Source organism: Anabas testudineus, chromosome 19 (genome assembly GCF_900324465.2).
Source record: "Anabas testudineus chromosome 19, fAnaTes1.2, whole genome shotgun sequence".
In the NCBI taxonomy this organism is placed as follows: Eukaryota; Metazoa; Chordata; class Actinopteri; order Anabantiformes; family Anabantidae; genus Anabas; species Anabas testudineus.
In genome coordinates, this window is record NC_046628.1 from 7683933 (window position 1) to 7702562 (window position 18630).

Consider the following 18630-nt stretch of genomic DNA (forward strand, 5'->3'; position numbering starts at 1 on the left):
TCATGGCGTGTAACCAACTTGGTAGTGAACACAGTCTTACATTTTGTGGAAAGCTTGTAAATTACAAGATGCAAGATTTGTTGTTGAAAAGGTTATTTACCAGACATTTCTGTTACATTGTTTGTTTTAAAGTTTCTGTTGATGTACTGCATTTATTTAGTAGGATAAGTTATGATCCACTCTAAGGAGCTTCCATCACAAATGAAAAGAGTCAGTATAAAATGGTGTCCTTTATTTTTTTATGCATTTGTACTTACAGATGACTCATGTCTTATCAAGTGTTATTCACAGTTTTAGAAATGTCATATGAATTATATGCACGATCCACAACTTTCCAACTCTATATTTACAACATGTTGTAGTAACTCTACAGGACTGAATGGCTGAACTTGATGTCTGAAATTCAGTGAACTCTCAGGAATGGGTGAACCACGAGGCATTGCTCTCCACTGTGACAGAGGATCTGTTGCGATTTGGTGCTGTGGTGATGGAGGATGCATATACTTGAGAGTCCAGTCACCGTCCACAGCACACCATCCCTGCCTTTGTACTCCAGTTGTGAAACTTCCTCCTCAGCTCTGTCCTCACCTGCAGAGTGGAGGTGATCTATTTCAGAGTTGATGTGCCATTTTCTGTACCTCTTATCTAGTGTGATGCTTAAAAATTTAATGACATCTGAAAAACCATTCAACATGACATTGAACAAATCTAAATTAACTTCAAATTTAGAGACAGAAAGTCCGAACACTAATCAAAAGTAGAATTGGTTGCCTACCAGCTATGAAGGATGAAAAATTTAATCAGAATTTGAAATGAAACAACTGACCTCTTTGTTAGCATAGCAGTAGAGCACAGCTACCAGAAAGCCCTGCAGAGAGGCCACATTTTAAGAAAAGACCTGTTTGTTCTGTTGCAGGGATGCATAGTACACTATACAGAATTTAGGCTATAGTTTCTATACAGAAACACGCTGGATAAATGTAATAATTTCTGACATAATAAGCAGCCATTCTGTGGTTTCACTGGACGTACTTGAAATGAAGTGAGAAATAGAGTAAAGAAGACTTTGATGTAGCGCAGAACACCTGCTGTCTGCTCATCTGTGGCGAAGATGAAGATGATCTCATGAATTCCAAACAGAGGGATGAGGGTTAGGGTCGCCTTGGCAAGCCTAAAAGACAAATCAAACAAACTCTTTAATTGAGAATCAAACAAAACTAATTTAACATTACTACAAATGTGCTGAAACAACAACTTGCCGAAGCTTGTAATCAGGGTATCCACACTGGTTGCTTGCTTGTAATTTGGAAAGAATGACCTTCAGGATCTTCATGAAAATCAGAAAGTTAATCTGTTGAATAGAAAATCTAAATATTATTAGTTGTATCCTGTCCATAGCACCATATTATATCAAAAATGGTGACTCAAGCAAGATATAAAGTATAACTGAACACTAAGGAGCTATTTGCAAAACTCAGTTTCTCACTAGTGAAGCAAAAAGTATCGGGAAACGGATAATCCACCAGTAGCTCATGTTCTCATTGACAGCCCAGCACCTGGGAAGAAAAGTTCGACAGCGGTCTACACATGAAGCGATCCGACTCACGAGGAAACAACACATGCTTTACACACTTACTCTTTGTTTTCGTTCAGGAGCTTCATCACTACCCAGGGAACCACAAATAGCAGAGGTATTCCTAAGATAAAGAAGCATTGCCAGATTAAGTGCTGTGAATGGTCAAACAACTAAAGGTCCCAGAAATCATTTGGTATTTAATCACATATTAATGGAACTTACCCCAGCCAAGACAGATATATGGGAGGTATTTGTTGTTGTCAATGAACACTGACGCAATAAGTACAGAATGCAAATAAATAGCCTCTCCAAAGAACCAATAGTGATTGGCCAGGACACAGTACTGCATCATCACCTGTGCTATCCTGCAGCCAAGAGCAGCCTAGAAGAAAAGGATGTGAATTTCACATAGTATATAAGTAACAACACGAAACTGTGAAATTTCACGTTAGACTCACCTGGTGACTAAGCATCTCGCTCACATCGGCCTGTTTTATGATTTGTCGTCCCCAGTGGCGTTCCAGCATAGTGTCTTTTACAATTACAGATACAGCTCGCAGGATAAAGGACAGGAAGAGATTAGCATGGATGTAGTTCCTGGTGCAATGCAACTTCCTGTCATGGAGCATAGTAATAAAAAATAGTTGGATTTTGTGGATCAGTGCATTGTTACTTCATATTTATGAATACATCACCTCCTTATTATTAAAGAGGACAGAATAAGTGGGTTTTTGACATTATAACAAAATGACTGTACATGTGACAGCTTACCTGAAACTAAAAAGAATGATAAGAGCCATTACGAGCGTGAAGAGGGACAAGGAATAGCCGACAGTGTACAACATCCTGAAGCTCACCATCAGCTGCTTGAACCACAGCTGTAAAGACAAGTTCATACCAGTCATACCAGTTATGCAGTTGAATAAAGTTCACCATAAGAAATTAGGATTTAATTAGGATATATGCGTGAATCAAAGAAGTCGCAGTCTTGCCGATATAGAGCTTTAAACATCAGATAATTTTCAGATACTGGATGCCAATAGTAGTAGTAGTAGTGGAAGTAGTGGAAGCAAACTATCCTCCTCAGAAGAAAAACAAATGTTTGAGCAACAAGAGGCTGGATACATTTTCGCCAGTACCTCCTGAGATGTGATCTCTTTTTCCTCCTCACACTGAGTCATGTCCCTCCACACCTGCCCACTGTCTTCTTTTTCCCAGAGGCCATCAAAGCCACACCTTTGACGAACAACACCCTGAGACACTGGAGGAAACATAATCAGTCTTTAACCGTTTATTCCTAATGAGGGTCAAAGGCGGTTGAAGCCAATCACATTCAACATGCACATCTTTATGGGAAAGTGAGATATTTAGTCTGTATGTCTGGATGAACTGTCCATTTGACATCATTACAGATTAAAAAATGTATTTAAATACATATTTCAGTTTGTTATTTTATAAGAATTAGACGTTTTAAAAGTACGATTCACCTTTCTCATACCAGGGCAGGTAGAAAGGGCATGAAATGTTCACCAGTGAGCCTGCTGGAGCATCTGGCCAACATGCGTATTTGTCAAATGTCCTGTTACAGAACAAGCCCACTAGAAAAGAACAATAAGAAACTGAAAAGTTAATTTACAATATAACTTTAAATTTGATATTTTCCTAGTTACTTATCCTTTTGTTTTGCATTTCATGATACATTCCCTTTTAAATGAGTGTCTCCATACCTTTAGGTACCGGCTCATCTTTAATCATTTTGACACAGCTTTCTTTATACTGGACCCACTTCCAGTATGTCTCCTCCAATACTTTCCCACTAGCCATCTCAAACTGTAAAGACATACACAAAAGTATGTTTTCATTTTTTTCTTTGTGAAAGAAATGTCAAGAGCAAAATGTCGGGTTACTTTGAGTTATCCTTATCATCATATGTCATACGTTTCATTGAAGCAAAAATATGATTCATTTTGTAACTAACCTTTGGCAGTTTGACTAAAAGCAGGCAGATAAGATAAACTATTTTGTCTTGTATCCCATCCATCACAGCACGTTTCTTTTTATTGGAAACACTGAGAGAAGGAGAGAGAGCAAAGTTATTTCACCTTTTGAAGGTCATAAGTATCAGATCAGAGTGATATTTGAAAGACATTTTAGGGATTGCTTACTCAGCTGTTAACACAGAAAACTAGTGTTTTCCACACACATTAGGCAAATTAGTGCCTGTTCTTCTGTCACTAGTCCTGTTCAGAAGATATTAATTACTGTAAAATGTCAATTCTCAATTTCTCACTCAAACAAAGGCAAACTTAATGCACTATATCAGTTACAGGGTCTTGGGATCAGGGAACTATATATATTTTAATGGGAGGCCAGACTAAGTTACTGCACAGGTATTATAAGAACATTTACAGTATCATTTGGCAGACACCTTCACCCAAAAGGCTCTGTCATCATAGTCTCACCAACTATAATATACAAACATAGCAAAATATACCTATTAGACACATGATGTCTCTCACTGTGTTTTGGTCCCAAGTCTATCATCACGCTTGCTTCTACATCACTGATGCAATGTAAATAACTCAAAGGTCTTGAAAAAAAAGTTTTGCCAAAAATGTGATGTTGTGTTCATAAATAAGGAATGGAAAAGGAGGCAGGAAATTGGGTTAAGAGGGTTCCATATCCTCCCACCTCAGGCTCAGCAGGCTCACTGCTATTTGACCGGCACTCTCCTTGGCAGCTCAATTAAATCAAAACTAGACCACATAGGTGTTAGTTTCTTAACTGCCTCTGACAGATACAGTAGCAGAGACTAAAGAAAAAATTATCCAGATGTATTTTCTGTCCAGGGTCCCTCTCAAAACCCAAGGCTAACTGCTAAACTGGTGTAGGAGAAAAATAAATTAAAGCTTTGTTGTACTGCTGTATATAATGAACAAGCGCTGGATGGTATTAGGAATTTTAAGCCTGAGTGATTTTCAGTTGTGAGTCATTAAACCTGAACTACTGTGATTCACAGCTTTAAAACGTCTGTTTATCTCTACACCTCTGAGTCATTACAATGCAGACCATATAGATCCTTTATTGGTCATTAGAGCTCCATGCAAGTCAAAGTGACACGACAATGTAAAAAGGAAGACATTTCAAATTAGAAGGAATGTGCTCACTGAAAGGTACCATTTTCTGGACCTGTGCATCAGTACAGACATGCAATAACCCAACCAACAAAGACAATATAATTTTATGATAAAACAAGCAATAACATTAAAATATTAAAAAAATTAAAAATAACATATATAGGTTAATAGGTTGGTGCATGCAGTTTAGGATTACTGACTTTGTATACTACAAATCTTATACAAATGTAACTATATAATTTCTTTTCCATATTAATTTAGAGAATTTCTCTGTTTAAAACGATCACGGAGTTAAAATAAATCGAGTACAGTGAAAATCATGAGAAAATAAAATGATGTGCATGTGCATGACCAGTAAAGTAAAAACCTGTAATGTGGATTAATTTTACTTTTCTTTCTTTCTGATGATGATGAGCTCTACTAGTGCAGAAAGTAGCAAATACAAACCATTAGTTGTTACTTACAGATAGATGGTTCACTAAGCGGTGGTGATGAGGGGTTTTCCGTCCACAGAGAGCTGGAGGCTGCCTGCCTGCACGGAGCTGTTAGTCTGTGATGCTCTGCCTGAAACATGAAGCTGCCTTTAAATAGCCTGCACCGACTTCTCCTGCACGGGCGCCTCTCACTATTTCCGAAGTTGATAAAATGTACAAAGAAGATATAAAGAAGTAATTGTTACAGGCTTTTTGTAGTTTATTCTTATACTGTGATAAAGTGTTCATTTTCATTTTTGATTAAGTGACAACAGCTTTTGTCCTGGCACACCAAACGATCCACGGCAGATCACACCAGCTGCTATCAAGCAGCTTTAAAGAGTTTGAAACAACGTGGGGAGCATCCAGAATTAAACTGAATTTTAGATGGGGTTATATGGGGATAACAAATTAAAAGCAACCACTGTGAAACGTGTTGTGTGGACACTCAATATGAATAAATAATATATTTATATATGTTGTAACCACATATAACTCTACCCTATTCAGACCACCCCAACAGGCTTAGCTAAGCATCAACATTAAAAATACCAAGCTCACAAATGACCATTTTATATTTTCCACACACTTATTGTCCCTCTGTGTCCTTTTTTGTCCAGATAGTGAAGGCTTTTGCTATAAATGGACAAAGCCAGGATTGATTGTCTCTGTTGTCTTTGTGTTAAGCAGTTTGACTCTCTGGGAATGAATGATGTTGAAAAGGACCTGAGCATGACCTGAGAGTATTTTAGAAAACTATTTTTTAATTTTTGTTTTGATTTGATTTATTCATCTGTGGTCAGATTCTGTGATTTCATTTTACAGTGCCTGACCTCAGCTGAACCTCATGTATTGTCTTTTTGAATTGGAAATCTGAAAAGAGGCCAGGCTCTAGCCTCTGCATATCAAAAGCTGTTTTAATTGGTGAAGTGTATGTGTATTCAGGGACCTGAGGATAATGTTGAGTCTGATGGTGCAAGTCTGAAGGCTAAGAGAGTGACAAACAAGGTGGCAGGTCTGAATAGATGACTGTTATATGTATATATGGATCCATTATTAATTAAAATGTTGTTGTTCTTTTTGAAGTTAAGAAAAGATCTGCATTAATATTCTTGTTGATAGGCTGTTTTGCAATGTCATTGTGCACCCATGTATTTTAATTATAAGATAAGACCTGTACACCAACCTGCACTGAATCCACTGTCATGCATGACACCCCAAGAGTCTGAAAGTCTGGGAGCTCAGATCCAAACAAAATGAAATAATGACTATATGACTACAGACCACCTTGAAAAATATTCCAAAGTTTGAGAAATCCTATAAAATGTGCAAACCTTTAAATGAATAGTTTTCATAATTATGTGCCTCTGCTGTGAATGATGATTTTGTGAGCAAGAGTATAGGTCAAGGGACATTCAGCTGTTTGAATTTATGCATTATCTCCCTCAACAGTCAATAAAACCCTTAAGAGACGACGCTATAATTACCATCACCCAGGGTACAAGAAAAGTCTATTTTTAAAAACCGCTGCAGGCAGATGTTCGGAGTGCAATATGGGAAGATGTGCAAGGATAAGTAGAGTGAATTTAGGGAAACATAACAGCTTTCAGTGTTTTTGGTTTGACAGACAGCTGATATTAGAGGAAGGTGCTGTGCTTTTATGTGTCACTTGGTAGTTTTCCTGTTGTGGGTGAGGTCTTTTAAACCATGAAGAAAAAAAAACAGGATGCCTGCGGTGTTACCTTTTGTCACACTATGCCAAATGAGATGAACATTTATTGTATAAATATTAACCCTATACACTACAGACATAATTCCAGCTAAAGTGCATCTTGGAGATCTCTGTATAATCTCAGTTTTAATCTGATCTCCCCTTAACAAAATCTCTTTTAAAGTTAAAGCTTAAAATGAACTCATTATCAAACATGGTTCAGTGCAGCATGCTAAGATGTACAGTTCAAGTTTTCTTGACATCATTCCCGTTGCATTACCATTTTTTAAGGCGGATAGTGACACTGGTTTTGTGTGTTTGTCTGTAATTTTCAGTGACAACAGGTGACATCCAGGATAGCATACATAAGTCCATCAGTATCATACATGCCTGTACAAGACCCGCTATTTTGCTGTGAGACCTGACGATGCTTGTTGCCATAGATACTAGTCAGAGCTTTAACCCTTGGCAATAGTCAATCCTAAACATTAACTCAACTGTTTTCTTTCTTTCTGTTGCCTCGAGAAGTGAAAATGAGCTCCGGGTATTCATGTGTATTTACAGCAGCTCTGAATCAGCAGCTCCTGGTGTGCTGTACGTCACAGAGTGGTTATGGTCTGATTATTTCCTGCTCTGTGATACATATGATCAATTCATCATCATTATTAATGTGAATGTGAATCATTATTGACTTTTTATCTTTTAGCTTAAATCTATGTATGGCTATCCAACATCATGATAAAATACTGTATATGTTTGTATTCATAACACTCAAACACAACACAGCAAGATGATTTTTGAGTCAGTTGTGTAGCCAAATATTTGTTTTAACTATGATGCACTGTGGTTGAAATAAATAAGCATCTTTCTAGATTTGAGCTGCTTTTTCAAAGTGTATGATATAAAAATAAATGACCAACCAAGTAACGCAGAACCTAAGTGCAGAACACTGCAGTTAGACTCACACAGGGCTAAGTCTCTGACAGGGCTCTCTAAAAATAACAGATTGAACCAAACTGCCATGTGAATGCCAAATATTTATTTATGCAGTATATAACACACTGAATTGTGCAAATAGAGCAAGTGTATGGAAAAACATATGAATTAGGACAAATAAATGGAGATTTAGCTTAGATGGTACTATGTCCCTATAGTCACCACTTCTACATCATCATCTGTTTATTGTTACAATAAATACAAATATTTTCTAAAAATAAAAATACAGTAAAATTCGCCAAATAACATTTACAATATAATGTTCAGTACTATTACACAGCCTATCTTTAGATAGTTTACGATTTCTGATAACCTGAAGTTATTTCTCTACATATATGATCATTCTTGATCAGATGTCCACCACACAGCCGGGAGCGCTGGTTCTAATAGCATCGGAAATGACCTTTGCCCCGGATTCTCCAACACCATTCCCCTGTAAACTGCAGAAACACAGAAATAAGTCAGTTTTTAATATGAGCGTAAGGACAATGTGTAGTCATCCTTGATTTTCTGCTCTCTGTGACACAAAAATAATGAATCACATTCAGAAAAGACTACAAATGTAAGAGGATACGCAGCGTGAGAGGGACCCAGAGGAGAAAACTCACTTAATGTACATCAGCTGGTGGTTTCCCTTTAATGCCGTTGCAATAAATATGGCTCCATCCATACCCAGAGAGTTCTCCTGCAGGCTGATGATGATGCACACAGAGACAAAAATACAAATGATTCCTTACTGTTATAGGTACCTTGTAGCTAATCAAGCTAACAGTCTGTCAATAAAGTCAATAAAGGAGGAGATTAATATGAAACACAAAGTTGCACAGAGCAGCTGAGAGTTTCTGATGCATTTACACCAGTGGGCAGTGAAGAGTCACGAACTAACCTAACTGCATGTCTTTGAACTGTGGGAGGAAGTGACACTACCTAAAGGAAACCCACACAGGATGGGGACAATGGGGAGAACATGCAAATTCTACACAGGAAGGCGCCTTTGCAGTAGATTTGAACTGAGGTTCTTCTAGCTGTGACGCAACAGTGTTGATCACTGTGCCACTGTTGATTTTTACTGTAGCTCCATCCAGGACTTACTTCAATGACTTGAGGCTTCTGTTGCTTTTCAAAGCATTAGCCAGAGCCTTCGCTCCCTCCATCCCTACAGAGTTCCCACGTAGGCTGAAACAAATGTGAAGATTGTACAAACAGTAAATATAAAACACTACAGTAGTTGTACATGATGGCCTGTTTTATCTGGGATACAATCAAATATCACAAACCGAGCAGCAAACAGTGGCAATGTGGCTGAAGGAATATTAGTTTGAGACACAGAGCTTGAACTCACTCCAATGTTTGTAGGGTTTGGTTGGACATCAGAGCCTCTGCCATGGCAATGGCACCACTTGTGCCTACTGAGACCCCCTGGAGACTAACGAGGCAGAACACAAAACACGTGAACACAGGGAAAATGACAGAAAACCACAAACAGCCACAGATTGAAATTGGTCAACCATAGCTTTCTTTTTTGTAAAACACTGACATCTGTTATAAGGTTTTGTTTATTTTAACCCAAGGTAATACCAACCATAATGTATGAAGACAAGTGTTTTTTTTCAGGGCTTCTGCAAGAAAAATGACACCTTCATTTCCAATAGCATTCTCCTGTAGGCTGCAAACACACAGAGAGACCACAACAACAGTAAATAACAAGAGAACCCAATGTTTGAAACTGAAAACTGTTTAGGGGCTGATAAAAAATATTAAATCCTGTAGTTAGTTAATACTGTTAATACAGCCTTGAAACAGTCTAACAGACTTACTCCAGGAGCTGCATTGTAGCATTGGAGAGCAGAGCATGGGCCAAAGCTTTAGTAGCAGAAGACTTGATGAAATTCCACTGCAGGCTGTAAAAATCAAAATGCATTTTGTTCAGTATTATTTCACTTGGTTACTGAAAGACAGGTAGGACTCCACTCCACTAGCATCTAAGTTCTAACTATTCTATTCTTTACTTGTACCATAATCATGGTCCTCAGGTACATTTACAAATCAAGTGAAGCTGGTGATCTTGGCACAGAGTCATGTGTGTGTCTATATATGCATCTTAAAGTCTCACTTACTGCAAAGAGGTGAGGCCCTGATTGAGCTTGATTGCGCCTGCGATTGCTTGAACCCCTTCGTCATGCAACAGGTTGGCTGTAAGACTGGGATACACACACACACACACACACAAATACACACACACACACACACACACACACACACACACACACAAACACACACACACACGTACATTCGCACAGACATAGATATAATACAAAATAATAAAAACAATGAAGGAAAAACAGACAGTATAGACCCTGAAACTCACTGGCATATGTTAGGTGTTAGACCTGCAGAGTTCATATAGTAATCTCACAGAACTTACAGTTGTACATGCAGTAATAACACAACAGTCATTAGGGATTTAGCATAGTGACATTGCGTGGTAACACTGAAAAACTGGATATTATTATGCCGTATTACACTAAAGCTCCTAATAATGAGATGACTCACTCAAGTTCCTGCAGAGAGTTGTTTTCACGGAGAGCATGGGCCATGTTCTTTGCTCCCTCCACTCCTATTGAGTTCTCCCTCAAACTGATTAAACGGAAAAACACATAAAAGCGAACAAGTAATGACAGGAATTAAGATATCATAGTTAATGATAATGATGATGAATAACAGAAGTACTGAATGAAAGCTTGCCATGAGATGCATAAGCTATGGCTGCGACATCATGTCAGAACTTAGGCACTTTATATTTAGCAGACAGGTAAGGCAGTGTGTTGATCCCTTCAACTAAATCCCTAATTCTAATAAACTGGACTTAAGTCAAAAGAGCTTTGTTAGTGGATTAAGTCCTCAATAACACAAGTCATGTATTATTGTAGGAATACTACCTAGTAAAACATAAAGAAGAGTTAAATTTAATACTCACTTTAAGGAGACAAGGCCATGGTTCAGTCTAAGAGCTTTTGTTAGGGCAGTCATGCCCTTGTTGCTGATTGAGTTACTCTGAAGCCTGCCAAAAGAATGGTTAACACAACTATGATAAATTACTTGCAAGAGAAAGTGTGTCACATTTTTCTGCACATGATCTAACACCTCATAAAACCACAATACTGACTGAAGCGAGAGCAGAGTGTGGTTCACTGTCAAAGCCTCTGCCAGAGCAACTGTTCCTTTGTCCCCAAGCTGGTTACTACAGAGGCTGCACACAAGAGAAAAGAGACAAGAAACAATAAGAAGAATGAAATAGTTTATCTTAATGAACAGTGTGTGGCCTAATTACAGGCTGTATTGTAAACAAGAAGTTAGTTTCTTACTGAGCTCTTGTAACCTTAATTATGAATATAAAAACAAATTGTACTCAGAACATACATTATATGAATTTGACCAGCCTACAGTGTTGTGATCTTGAGCTAAATGTAGTACAGTACAGATATCATCAACATAAGTGGTGTGGATGAATAAATTAATTTCACATTACATCAGCTTTGTGAGAGTCTGGTTTGTCTTCAGTGCATTCGCAATCCTTTTGGCTCCTCCTGCGCCAATCGTATTCTTCCTCATACTGAATCAATACATGAATCAAAGACAGATTAAAGACAGGTGATTATTACGCACTGACACACACATACAGTATGCATAGTATGCATGGAAAATGCAACAAACAAGTGCAACAGAGACCAAACTCACTTCAGAGACACCAGTTTGCGGTTGCACTGGAGTACTTCAGCTATGGCTTGAGCACCTTCCTCCTCAATGGCATTATTCTGGAAGCTGATTAGTGAATAGAGAAATGGAGCATTTGCACCAACTCTAAGTTTAACACTGGCATTTTGTAGGATGATTTTGTGCATTAACAAGTCAACAACAGTTATACTCACTTAACTGATACCAGGACTTGGTTCATTTTCAGTGCTTCTGCCAGGAACTTTGCACCTTTAGAGCCGATGTTGTTGTTCCGGAGGCTAAATTGTAAAGACATAGTTGAATAATATACAGTATAGAAATGTAGAATCATAAATCAACAATGTAATGAATAGGTAGCAATGAATATACTCATGAAATATGAAGGGGTATAGAACACTTTAAAATTTAAATTTAAATATTATAGAAACATAATGTATAAATATATACGTAACATTTTTAAACATCATCATTACATCAAACATTAAACACTATCAGTATAAACTGCCAGCAAACAAAGACATGTGGCAACAAACAGATCTCACTTGAGAGAAGTTAGCGTCCGGTTCACCAAGAGGGCCCGACTCAAGGCTTTGGCACCTTTGTTGCTGATGGTATTCTCTGCCAAACTGCAGAAGTGAAGAAATTAATCATTTCACATGTAATTATAAACACATTACTCCATCATTGATGCACAATCCAACAACTACATAACAACTGCTCATTGTCTCTTACACACTGGTAATAAACCTTCACCTTATCTTCTGAATGTGGCAGTCTTTGGCGCTCAGGAGGCTTCCCAGTAATTCCATGACGTCGTCTTTAAAGTGATTATTCTCCAACCTGTCGAACAGATTTGACATAAGTCATGCTTCAGTCTTCCTCCTAGCATTTTGGTAATTAGGTGACAGTACTTTGAGGCAGCTGACCTGAGATGGGTGCAGTACAGCAGCTGAGGGAGCAAACATTTCACTGTGGTGTAGTTCAAAGAGCCTGTTAGGTTGGTCTGTTCACTGCACTCTGGAGACACATGCAGCAGATATCCCAGCACAACACAGTGAGCCCTGGTTAGCTTTCCTTTTAGGCTACCAAGTCGTAGATCCTCCTCAACACTTCGCAAGAGCTCTGTATGCTGCAGCTCCTGTAAACAATAAGCCAGGTTGACAGTACGCAGCGACACCACTGCGCCCCCACTGTCCAAGAGGCCTTGTAAAAACCCTGCAGCCCAGGTTTTCTGATTGCCATCTTCTTTTCCAAGGGCCAAAAGCCCAGCGAGAGGTTTCGATGCCGCTGGGCACAATAGGCCAGTCAGGAAGCGCACAAACACATCCAGGTGACCATCTTCGGCTTGTTGAGAGTGCTGAAACGCACTTTTAAAGTGGTTCTGGAAACCGATCTTGGGCCAGGACATGGTGCTTTCTGAGAACAAGTCAAAGATGGCCCGCTTGGAGGAGACATAATAGAAAGTAGCAGCAAGAAACTCCTGCAGAGTCAAATGAGTGAACCTATATGTTGTGTGTACGACTGACTCCTCCCGAACAAGAACTCCGGCACCAAGAGTACTTTGAGTTAACAGTATATCTATCCCATAGGTCCTGAGGTCCTGCTCACTGAAAGTGTACTTGTGTTTGAGGAGCCCATAAAACGCCAGACGTCCAAGACTCCCCAGGAGTTTACGGTTGCTTCCATGAACCTGCTCCATTTTTACAGGCTCCCTACCTCTTGGTTCACCTAATTCTGCCTTCATGGAACAGAAGTGGGCATAGAGCTCAGTGCAAGTCCTGGGAAGGCTTTCCTGTGTTTCACTCTGTATGATGTACATCAGAATATCAGCTACTATCCAGCAAATGCACGGTATGTAGCACATCACCATTAAAATCTTATGTGACTCCAAGTGTGCCCATATTTTGCTGGCATAACCCCTCTCAGAGAAATGGTGCTTTAAGAAGATCTGGATGTCCTGCGGGCTGAATCCTGGGATCTCAGTCACCCTGTCAACTAGCCCTCCAGGGATGAGTGAGGCTACTCCTGGCCTAGAAGTCACCCACACCGATACATCAGGGAGGAGATTCCCCCGTATGATATTAGTAACTAAGTCATCAACTGACACTTCTTTCTTTGGATCACTGCAGGGTGCCGCATCGGAGAAATTTAAAGTGCATCGGAATTCATCCAAACCATCAAGTATGAGAAGTGTCCGACAGGAGCTGCTCAGGACCAGATTGGGATCCGTTAAATGAGGAAAAGCCATTTTTACCAGCCTCTCAGCTGAAATCTTCTCCAGTGAGTTGAGCTCACTAAACGTAAAAGGTAAGACAAAGCTCACATCTGTACAGATGGCGCCTTTACTCCACTGTCTGATGAAGTGTCGGAGCCAGGTGGTCTTGCCAATACCTGCCACCCCAACTGTGAGGGAAACCCTGGGGGGCAAACTGACCCGGGTCAGAGGCTCCAGAAGTTTGGCCAGGCCGAGCTGTCTGAGATGATTTCTTTTCCCTCCACGAGTCGCCCCCACCTGCATCAGGTCATGTTCCTTTTGCTGAAGGTCAGAAAGGCCATCGACCAGAAGTAAGGTTCGGTTTGAGATGTTCAGCTGGGAGCAGCTGACCGAATCTCTGTCTCTGTACTGCTCACATCTCCGTAACAACACCTCTTTGTGCTCCTTCACTATGCTGTCTGGAGAAAAAAAAGAAGATTTTGATTAACAGCAGGAAAATGTATTGCATTAGAGAAGCATTTTTATCTCAAGAATGATGTAAATTAATTACTTCAGACACACAAACTATAATAACCAAACTACATCTAAAGCCACGTACCATAGTTCACAATGAGCTTGGCCACCTGCGAATCCAAACTCTCTACGAAGGCACACACAGCATCTGAGCCTTGGCCCTCCTTGCCACTGACAATAGTTGTGAACATGTTAACTTTGTCCTGCAGTCGTCCTGCTTCCTTGATCTTTGTCTCCTCAACTGAATTTATCACATCCAGCTTTTTTAAGTGGGTTAACATCTCCTCCAGAAAGGTGGTGGTGGCGAAGCGTTGCAACTGGTCTTGATGCTTTTGGATCCAGCCAAGATCTAAACCAAAACACAGCACAGACCAGAGATCACATTACGTCATGGTTAATGTGATTATCAAGTGACAATAAGCATCACGGGAAAGCACGTTTAAAAATAAAATGTAGGTTATTCGGCCTCTCACATTATCATATGTGCATTAATATTCAAGGGAAATTTTCTGACTCAGTATCTTTCTTTATTTCCTGTTGGGTAAACATCTTACACAATAATTCTCAATAAATGTCTGTTCTCTTTTTTTATTTCTATTTTCTTTCTGCAGCAATTACTGTGATCAGCAAAGCACATTTAAACCATGTAAACAGATGCAACATTTTAAGAAACATTAGCAGACAATAGAAAACTGTAATGAAGTAAATTATTCCACTCAGACACTTAAAGCTATACACAGCTGAAAAAAAAAAAAAAAGATAATGTCAATATCAATAAAAATGTCCTGGGGACATTCAGTGACTTGTTACAAATTGACCCTTTGCATCCTTAATGACTTATGTCTAGGTAGGCATTTTATAAATAACTGTATGATAATTTTATGGTATAACTAGGTTAAAAATTCTTCAGAAAGATCAAACTAATTTGCACCACCAGTATGCTTTCTGAATAGCATCAGGTTTTCCCCAGAAAGCGGACGTGGTGAGCACCACGTCATAGTTTGTAATTAATAGTATCTAGGTGACATCTTAATCTACTAAAACAAGATCTTCACTCCATAAAAAAATAGTATATGACATACACTGTGTTTAATAGGTGGCATTTCAAAAAAAAGATTTTATGTATATATGGTACATTTCTATGATAAAAGGATAATTCTCTATAAATATACACCTGTATGGTTTAAAATAAATTTTTCACATATGAATGGCAAATTTCAACTACGTATAGGGCTTTTGTTGGAGTTTAAATAGAATATTCCTCAACGCAAGCTTATAGGACAAATTTAATGTCAGAATTTACTGTAGATACATGCAATTAGTATCCTCAGATAAAAAATATTAAGTTGATGAAGTGTTGTGTAACAGTGTTTTTTTTTTGTTTTTTTTTATTAATCTGTTAAAATAAAAACCCTACCTTCTGTTTGCGATGAAAGTGAACAGGGCGAAGATTGCAGGTCCACATAGCAGTCGTCCTGCCACATAATACGTTTGCTTCGGTCCAGGATAGAGTCGTAATGTGCCTTCCTCTCCATGAGAAGGCGTGATATTTTCTGTCTCTGGATGGTCCTGTTTGTGTCTACACAATATGAAACAGCATCATGTGTCACTGGGTACAGGCTGTCATAAATGGAGGTGAAGAAATTGATGGAGGCCTCATTATCTTCTGAAAGATATTGCTTCATTTTGCCATTTCAGCACGTCATTACCCTTTCAAAATATTTTACATGACAAACCACTGTGAAATCCCTCTTACCAAACTACTTCTGACTTTGATTCTAGCAAGAGTATTTACCTAATTCAGAGGTTAGAAATGTGGCTTTGATAGTTGAGCAATTACAAAGAATTATTTTGGTTTTGTGTACTAGAAAGAGGAGGCTCAATTCATACATGTTTGAAATATATTATACTTCTTTGCTAAAAAGTCGTGTTATTTGAGAACACAGCATCAATTTCTTGTTATGCAGATAACACACAATTTACATTTCTGCTTCACTTAAAAAAAGCAGCAAACAGAAACCAACCTAATTTCCAATCTACAGCAATGAGTGTGTGTTTGATTGAAATTATAAATGGATCTATTTAACTAGTTTCAATAACCCATAATAAAACAGAAGTAAGAAAACATGCAAAATACCTACATTTAAAAAGAACTGGCTAAAATCCTGAACTTCAGTGGACCTATTCTGTCTAAAGAAAATTGTAGATATTGATTTGCATGTATAAACCAGAAATGCAATGGCAAGAAAAAATATGTGAACCTTTTGGAATTCAGCTCATATGCAACTATTCACCATTCTTCAACACTTGTTGTGATGAATAACAGCTGGAGTCAGTGAAAAATTTTGCTGATTGATGTTTTTATTCAGGACTTCTGAACATTTCTCATGTATCCTCTGCAATGTTTTTAGGCAGTGTTTTGTGTTTGGTCTTTCTCGCTATCAGTTCAGTTTGTCAGTGTTGAAAAAAATATTGATTACAGCTGCTTCAAGTATTGTATTGTATTCATTAAACAATTAAATCTACTACAGCCGAACCTTTGCCAGGGTCTGTTTGTCTGTTTTTCATGCTTTTATCTTCACTGTGGTAAAACTCCCAGCTCTGCCCTACTCCACCCTTTTCGCAAAATTACGTAACAAAAACAATAAATAAATTAATCCGTTTATGCCCACACAACTGTCAGAGAAGGACTAGTAAGTAAAAACTCCCATGAGGAGCTGTTTACAGCTTTTTATAATGTGTGTTTGGTACATTCAGGAACACCACAGAGTGTAGGTCATCTGCATTTTGGAAACAGTTAGAGGCCAAGAGTGTGACTTCCCATCCCAAGCCCCACAATGGCAGAATATAGTAATTAAGACATTTCCTATAGACCTACCATGCAGAATTTTTATTTTTGTGATGAATTGTACCAGATTGTGAAAGTTAACTAAAATAATTCAAGTTTATATTAAAGCGACAAATGCAGTAATTTATCTGACAGAAGTTGTGATTATTATTTACCAGTAAGTTAACCAAAGGATCAAAACAAACAAATAGTGTCAATTGAAAATGTTTTGATTAACTGCCTAGTAATTGATAAAAAATAGTTAGTTGCATCATCAACATCCTGTGCACTTTTAACTTTTAAAAGAAAACACACTTTAGCCACATCTTTTTGTAGTGTTCCTCATGATATCATCATCATATTCACAGTCAATACAACTTATTATATTTATAATTAATATATTTATATTTATAATTATTATATTTTTGATCAATGCACATTTAAAGGATACACTGAACAGTAAAGGTACAGCAAACATACATGGAAATGATGTTTGAGGTTTCAGTGAGACATACGGGAAATGGCAAATGCCTTCCTGTGTGGTTTGTTACTGATCAAGTAAGTGTTCACAAAGGAAGCTTAATCAAACACTTAGACCTCATGCGTACCAAGACAACCTGCCAGTTTCTGCTATTAAATTGACACACAGTCTTAATGGTAAATACTACCTAATATGGACTGTTACTAAAAAAAAAAACAGCTCTACTGTGTTGGTGTGTCAAATAGAACCGTGTCAAATAGCCACATAATACAGCAAAGCAATCTTTAAAACATTATTATAACATTTAAAAAAATTCTAATAATTATCATTATCATCAACAAGTAAATATGCAGTTCCAACTATAATTTGCATAATACAACAATGACAGGTTTACACTGCAAAAAACTAAACAGCGCAGATGTACATGTAAATTATGAGGCGCCAACAAATGCTGGAAATTTTGTAGCTAACGGTTAAGTTTACTTGAGCTTGTGTAGGCGCTGGAGCAGACGCAAACTCAATACCATTCTGGAAAGAAAGCAAACTTGATGCCTGGACATGGTTTTAGAGTTTTTCTCTAAAGCTGAACATCTGAAAATCGTAGTCTGAAACAACCGAGGTAACTCACCATTGACTTGTTGAAGCTGTCTGAGAGTGTCAAAGGATGGAAAATGCTGCCCATACTGATGTATTACATGGTAATTCCATAATTATCACTAAATCCAATGTAGGAAATGTGGATTGAAGAATCTAGGAGTGAAAATCTAGTTGAAAACTGGCAAAGTGAACGTGTCGCGAATACACTGCAGCCGAAGTCTCATATATGGTGCTTCATGCTGCAGCCTCTTCCTGTCTACCTAATCTGGCTTCCTGTGTTGTGGTTCGCAGGTCGAAACAGTGAAGAACATTCTTGCTTTGCACTTATGCACACAGTGTGACACGACACAAGGTCGGAAAGTTAAACCA

At 38.3% G+C, this 18630-nt stretch overlaps 2 protein-coding genes across 2 annotated transcripts; both read right to left on the reverse strand.

The window, feature by feature from the left end:
- Positions 1 to 505: 505 nt before the first annotated feature.
- Positions 506 to 3400, reverse strand: LOC113156616 (glucagon receptor-like). The gene is made up of 12 exons (XM_026351854.1): positions 3304 to 3400; positions 3064 to 3174; positions 2716 to 2837; positions 2348 to 2454; positions 2035 to 2191; positions 1799 to 1958; positions 1637 to 1697; positions 1487 to 1556; positions 1260 to 1351; positions 1033 to 1171; positions 827 to 868; positions 506 to 588 (listed from the first exon to the last, which is right to left on the reverse strand). Exons 1-12 carry the CDS (start codon positions 3398 to 3400, stop codon positions 517 to 519), a joined length of 1230 nt encoding a protein of 409 aa, XP_026207639.1. The 3' UTR covers positions 506 to 516.
- Positions 3401 to 7921: 4521 nt separating this feature from the next.
- nlrc3 (NLR family, CARD domain containing 3) lies at positions 7922 to 18508 on the reverse strand. Its single transcript, XM_026351051.1, has 19 exons — positions 18293 to 18508; positions 15774 to 15935; positions 14442 to 14705; positions 12555 to 14301; positions 12382 to 12468; positions 12171 to 12254; positions 11823 to 11906; positions 11632 to 11715; positions 11423 to 11506; positions 11060 to 11143; positions 10871 to 10954; positions 10447 to 10530; positions 10011 to 10094; positions 9711 to 9794; positions 9476 to 9559; positions 9236 to 9319; positions 8986 to 9069; positions 8502 to 8585; positions 7922 to 8333 (listed from the first exon to the last, which is right to left on the reverse strand). Exons 2-19 carry the CDS (start codon positions 15889 to 15891, stop codon positions 8243 to 8245), a joined length of 3399 nt encoding a protein of 1132 aa, XP_026206836.1. The 5' UTR covers positions 15892 to 15935; positions 18293 to 18508; the 3' UTR covers positions 7922 to 8242.
- Positions 18509 to 18630: the final 122 nt, after the last annotated feature.